Source organism: Solanum lycopersicum, chromosome 11 (assembly GCF_036512215.1).
Source record: "Solanum lycopersicum chromosome 11, SLM_r2.1".
NCBI lineage: Eukaryota > Viridiplantae > Streptophyta > Magnoliopsida > Solanales > Solanaceae > Solanum > Solanum lycopersicum.
In genome coordinates, this window is record NC_090810.1 from 25,565,008 (window position 1) to 25,572,019 (window position 7,012).

General features: G+C 37.9%; 1 protein-coding gene across 8 annotated transcripts in view; it reads left to right on the plus strand.

Annotated features, from left to right (window-relative positions):
* The window catches only part of LOC138339519 (uncharacterized), an 85,231-nt gene extending 78,687 nt beyond the window's left edge, over positions 1 to 6,544 (plus strand). For 3 of the 8 annotated variants that reach the window (XR_011212319.1, XM_069291196.1, XM_069291198.1), the window contains one exon: positions 6,121 to 6,544. Coding sequence is in view for 4 of the 8 variants with exons in the window: in XM_069291196.1 (XP_069147297.1) it covers positions 6,121 to 6,155 (35 nt within the window). In the remaining 4 variants the exon portion in view is untranslated. Of the gene's footprint in view, positions 1 to 144; positions 192 to 914; positions 1,368 to 4,670; positions 4,791 to 5,350; positions 5,398 to 6,120 lie in introns of those variants that run through there. The other 5 variants (XM_069291199.1, XM_069291197.1, XR_011212323.1 and 2 more) reach the window with 4 other exon arrangements.
* The last annotated feature ends 468 nt before the right edge of the window (positions 6,545 to 7,012 follow it).

Consider the following 7,012-nt stretch of genomic DNA (forward strand, 5'->3'; position numbering starts at 1 on the left):
GGTATTGCTGTGGATAATTTGGATTGTTGTCAGATTGGGACGAAGTAAGGAAAATAGGGGAGGTGCTGCCGAATTTTTAGCTAGCTTACAAGAAAGTAAAGCACGATGTTTATCTAATTGCAGCACGATTGTTGCTTGTTATAGATTAATAGCTTGAGCAGTAAATATTGGACGTGCGGCTCGATTATACGGTATGTAACGCTGTCCCTTCTTTCTTTGCTTGGCATTACTTTTAAAAATAAGCGAATAACGGACAGATTTGATACTTACCTCTAAAGCGTCTAGGTGATGTATATTCTTGCTTCCACAATTATTCCTCTATATATTGGCTATGTCTAAGGCTATGATGATCTCTAATATCTATGGTAATGCTTCTTAGAGTCATTGAGATTTTACGTTTCCATATCGTATTAAAGGTTCATAATCTTGATAAAACATTAATCTTTGGTAATACTCCTTGCTGGTTCACGTTGATTGTTCTATTGAGTTATAAGAAATGATTTTAATTGCATATGGTTGCTCATAATATTCTGCTCGTGCATAGAGTCATTTATCATTTCACCGAGTCCCGGGCCGGGTAATGTTCGTGCGGAGTTTCTTGCATATGTCACCGAGTTCCTCACTAGAGGACCGGGTATGTATATTATATATATGATTGGTGATGAGGATGGTTATGATGATGATGATGACGGAAATGACATGATGATTATTTTGCCGAGCCCCTTACTAGGGAAGCTGGGCACCTTAAATGTTAAATATATGCATGATTTTCACTTAAAAGGTATATGTGTAGCGATATTTTGTTTCGACTTGCCATATTGGTATCCTGTCATTTTTACCTTATGCTTTACATACTCAGTACATTGTCCGTACTGACCCCCCTTTCCTCGGGGGGCTGCGTTTCATGCCCGCAGGTGTAGACGCGCAGTTCGGTGATCCTCCCGCCTAGGATATCTACTCTGCTGATTGGGAGAGCTCCACTGTTCCGGAGCCCAGTCGTTTTGGTACATAACTTTTGTGTAGTCTTTTGCTCGTCTATGGGTATGGCGGGGCCCTGTCCCGTCGAGTTTCACTAATGTACTCTTAGAGGTTTGTGGACATTATGTGGGTTGTATATATATGTTTTGGATAATGGTCTGGACATGGTTTGTTTGGGATGTCCGCTTGTACAGGGGCAGCCTTGTCGGCTGCGTACATCATTGTGTATTGTGTAGTGGCAGCCTTGTCGGCATACGTATGTTATTATGCTTTGAATAGTGGCGGCCTTGTCGGCTCGCGTATGCTGTTATGGTTGAATGGTTATGACTCCTTATGAGACAGGTCCTCTTATATATATATGACGTTGGGGTTGGCTTGATTTGATTAAATTCCACATTGTCTTAGTTTCAGTTGGTCATACTTAGCAGGTTTGTATGTGGGTGTCCAAAACGGGCACTAGTCACGGCCTATCGGGTTGGGTCGTGACAGTTTGATATCCTTCATGATATTTTGTTATACCTGTTTTCTATCTCTACTCCTATTAGTGAATCTATTGTTGCTAATAGAGTATATAGAAATCGCCATGTTTCCTTAACTCTACTCATGTTGATTTTGTAGATATTTGTCTTCTAGATATTGATGTCCTTGGTATGTATTGGTTTCCTTCTTGTTATGCTTTTATTGAGACTATCCTAGAGTTGGAAGGAGGAATTTCTATGTCGAATGGTCGATTTGTTTCTTTTCATAAATGTAGAAAAATGATTTCCAAGGGTTTCATATACCATCTCGTTAGGGTGAGGGATATGGGTTCTAAAACCCCTACTTTTGAGTCGGTTCCCTTTGTGTATGAGTTTCTGGAAGTGTTTCTAGATTGTATATCTAATATTCCTCCAAAAGAGTTATTGACCTTCTCCTAGATACACAACCTATCTTTATTCCATCTTACCAAATGGATCCAACAGAACATAATGATATGAAAGAGCAATAGAACAATTTTTTAGATAATTCTTTTATCCCACCGAGTATCTCTCCATTGTTTCTCCGATTGTGTTTGTTTGAAGGAAACATTTTTTGCTTGGTATGTGAATGGATTAATGTAAAACCATTTATCCAAACATACCAAAATGAAGATTTTTAGAAGTTGTAGGTGTCATCAATGGAGCCAACTACGGACCGTCAGTCGACGGGCCAGTCAACTCTCAGTTCTTAGTCGCAAATGGCAGTCGACCAGTACAGTATACCATATTTGGATAGCTAGATATTGAAATATATAATGGGATCATATTGTATATATAGATACTATCATATAAGAAATATAAATACAACTTAGAAAAATGATTGACATGTTCTCAGAGTCATAAAGAGTTAGGAAATATAATTTTTCATGGACAAAATATATAACTGACGTCCATGATAGCCTTCTTGAAGGAAGTCAGGGAGTGGAGTGCTCTTTAAGTATACAAATTTAGTTGTTAAAACAAAACTAGTTAATATTCATACATACATACATTCATTTATATACATAATGATGTCCGAGTTATTTGAAATGTTTCCCCACTTTCCCAAACGAAGGTGTAGAAGAAGAGAGAAATGTACAATAAAAACAAGATATGTAGAAAGAAGAACTATATAAAGCTACAATAGAGAACTTATGTGATTAAATGTGAAGGAGATGGAAATAGGGTTTTGTGTCTGAGTGAATTGATTTAGCAGCTCCTATTTTGATCTGGGGAAAAAGGTACAGTGAGCTTCTTTTTTCTTTTATATATAAATTCTTTTTTTGGGCCGATTGGAAATTGGAGGGAGTGTTAAATATATTGGAGGGAATACAATATTTTAGTGATAATTTTAGAGAAAACTATAATGCAACACTTGTAAAGTGTTTTTTTTTTATAGAATTATAAAAACAAAACACTTTAAAATTGTAGCCATATGTGTAAATAAGTATTACCAATTATATCATGACATGACAACACTTAGAAGTGTAGCCTATACCACTAAAGATCATACTTTAAAAGTGTTGCTAATGTCATCGTGGCCAAAAACGAAAAGTTAAGGCTACACTTTAATAGCGTACCCAAAAGTACTTTAGACAACACTTTACAAGTGTTGTCAAGATCTAGTGTGACCTTCGGCCTAAAATGGTGTAGTGTTTCAGATCATTGAACATGAAGCATAAGAAAATCAATACGCACATCATAATCCTACATAACCATACAACATTCTTTTGCTATAAAGCAAGACAAACATGACACAAACTTACTCATCTTCATCTCATGGTCGGCAACTATGAATGAAGCATATCTTGACAACTTAGTGAACACTCGAGAATACTCCTCAACACACATCCTATCTGTGCAATGGTTCATAAACTCAAGTATCTTAGCCTCTCTCGTCTCTAAAGGGAAAAACCTATCAAGAAACCCATTCTTAAATCTTTCCCATTCTATGGGACACGCTTGTAACGACCTTGCTTTTTTTAATTGGTCAAACAAAGTTAAGAAACTTCCATCGATTAATAAAACATCAATTTTGCCTTTTCTACCGAAGTAAATCGCATAAATTCAACATCTTAGAGATCTCATCTATGAACTCCTAAGGCTCTTCCACCATCTTTGACCCATAGAATTTTGGAATTTTTATCCCAAGTTGAGTCAATAATTGAAAACCACACCTTATCTTCTCATTAGAGAATAAGTCAACCGAAACTAGAGAGCTGCAAGAGGGGTTCCTTTATTAACATTGTATTCTTCAAATCCATCCGTGAAAACTCCTTAATAGTCATATCATATGGACAACCGCATAAGGATTGGAAAAAATATCCTATGACGTTAAAATCTATCGCACAATTTTAGAGTAATGAAGAAGTGGAATTTCTTAAGCATCTTGCAGCCTCTCATTTATAAATGTGGTATGCTTCACAATATGAATATGACTCTACTAGATGTGGATTATGAGACATAATCCTAGAATCATTCCAAACTTTGTTCTCTGATACAAAGTTTTTTATGACCTAGGGGTACCCTTCAGATGTAACATAACATACAAGCCCATAGAATATCATAAACGTAAGTAATAGAAATGATGCGGAATTTAAAAGTTTTTACAATTGAAGTCATTCATAAAATCAAATAGAAGTCAAGACATTTTTACTACAAGTCATCTAATACAATCAAGTATCACTAAGGGTCACAATCCTTTACAACATACTTTCAATATACAATGTAAGAAAGACACTAGAAATAAAAAAAGTTCGTCCTCAAACTCTGAGGACTCACTAAGAGGGTGGAGAGAATATGTTATGCCTCGTATTTTTTTATACATATTGCGCATCATGATCTAGTAGACGTAAGTCCGGGGAATGAGATTTTATTTTAAGTTCCAAGTGATTAAAGAAATATTAGGCAAGGATGTTAATTACAAATGTTATATTAAGTATGAGTTGGCTAATGTAAGTGTCATTAACTTTAAGTGAGGGATTAATTAGTGACTGATTAGGATTAATTTAATCCAATGGGCCCCACCACTCATAATTGGTGGCTGATTAGGATTAATTTAATCAAGTGGGCCCCACCACTCAAGGCAAAAATTAAAAAAGGGATCAGATTGTGAGCTGACCTTAGTGGACAGGTGTAGAGGGGGGCTGCCTCCACTTCATACTATTAAATGAGGTGGAGAAATCCACTCCATGCTAAATAAAGTGGTGAAATGCATTGCTGCATATCATCTTCTTCTTCAACACTTGTCTTAGGCAGCCATGGAAATGGAGAAACCAACCCTGCAACTCTTGGCCAGCAGCTGCAAATAATTTGGTTAGTAATCTCCTTGTTTGGTGTGTTAATTCTTTAGAATACATTTTTAATTATCCATTAATTTTAAGAAGGGGGCGTGACCAGTAGCTTAGGAAGTTTGTTTTAGTTATTGAATGTACTAAGTATGAACGGAAACCATAATTGGATTATTAGTTGTGTCGTGTTGGTGCTTGGGCTGTTTTGATTAAAGCAAACTGCGGGAAAATTCTGTTTTGGCATTATGTATATGTTAAATGTGATTATGAGTATATACTCCAAAGGATGAATACAATAAGGTAGATGTGTTGCGAATTATAAGATGAGTTATCGCTCGGTGTGTCATTGCTTCGCTGCTATGGTTGCCGAGACGGAACTGTTTTGGGGAGGGGGCTGTTTAATATGATTTCTTGGGTTATATGTGTTATTGGTATTGCTGTGGATAATTTGGGTTATTGTCGGATTGGGACGAAGTAAGGAAAATAGGGGAAGTGCTGTCGAATTTTCGTTAGATTATTAGCTAGCTTACAAGAAAGTAAAGCGCGATGTTTATCTAATTGCGGCACGATTGTTGCTTGTTATAGATTAATAGCTTGAGCAGTAAATATTGGACGTGCGGCTCGATTATACGGTATGTAACGCTGTCCCTTCTTTCTTTGTTTGGCATGACTTTTAAAAATAAGCGAATAACAGACAGGTTTGATACTTACCTCTAGAGAGTCTAGGTGACGTATATTCTTGCTTCCACAATTATTCCTCTATATATCGGCTATGCTAAGGCTATGATGATCTCTCATATCTATGGTAGTGCTTCTTAGAGTCATTGAGATTTTACGTTTCCATATCGTATTAAAGGTTCATAATCTTGATAAAACATTAATCATTGGTAATACTCCTTGCTGGTTCACGTTGTTTGTTCTATTGAGTTATAAGAAATGATTTTAATTGCATATGGTTGCTCATAATATTCTGCTCGTGCATAGAGTCATTTATCATTTCACCGAGTCCCGGGCCGGGTAATGTTCGTGCGGAGTTTCTTGCATATGTCACCGAGTTCCTCACTAGAGGGCCGGGTATGTATATTATATATATGATTGGTGATGAGGATGGTTATGATGATGATGATAACGGAGATGACGTGATGATTATTTTGCCGAGCCCCTTACTAGGGAAGCTGGGCACCTTATATGTTAAAGATATGGATGATTTTTACTTAAAAGGGTACATGTGTAGTGATATTTTTTTCGACTTGCCATATTGGTATCCTGTCATCTTTACCTTATACTTTACATACTCAGTACATTGTCCGTACTGACCCCCCCTTTCCTCGGGGGGCTGCATTTCATGCCCGCAGGTGTAGACGCGCAGTTCGGTGATCCTCCCGCCTAGGATATCTACTATGCTGATTGGGAGAGCTCCACTGTTCCGGAGCCCAATCGTTTTGGTACATAACTTTTGTGTTGTCTTTTGCTCGTCTATGGGTATGGCGGGGCCCTGTCCCGTCGAGTTTCACTAATATACTCTTAGAGGTCTGTGGACATTATGTGGGTTGTAAATATATGTTTTGGGTAATGGTCTGGACATGGTTTGTTTGGGATGTCCTCTTGTACAGGGGCAGCCTTGTCGGCTGCGTACATCATTGTGTATTGTGTAGTGGCAGCCTTGTTAGCTTACGTATGTTACTATGCTTTGAATAGTGGCGGCCTTGTCGGCTCGCGTATGTTGTTACGGTTGAATGGTTATGACTCCTTATGAGACAGGTCCTCTTTATATATATATATGACGTTGGGGTTGACTTGATTTGATTAAATTCCATATTGTCTTAGTTTCAGATGGTTATACTTAGCAGGTTTGTATGTGGGTGTCCAAAATGGGCACTAATCACGGCCCATCGGGTTGGGTCGTGACAAAGAGTGGTATCAGAGCGGTTCTTCCTCGGAAGTGTCTAGAGACTGTGTCTAGTAGAGTCTTGTTTATCGGTGTGTTGTGCACCACATCTATAAACAGGAAGCTAAAGGACATTTAGGATGTCATCCTTTCTTCTTATTCTAGATCGTGCGATAGAGCTATATTAACAGGATAATCCCTCTCTAACGAATCCATGTGTTTTCAGCTATGCCTCCAAAGAAAGCGATAGCCGCCCAGAAGGGCAAATCAGTAGCAGAAGGTACTAGTCAGACCCGGAGAGTTACTAGGGCCCGTGCCCAGTCTATGCCTGGTATTATGCTGCAGTCGGAGAGCTCTGC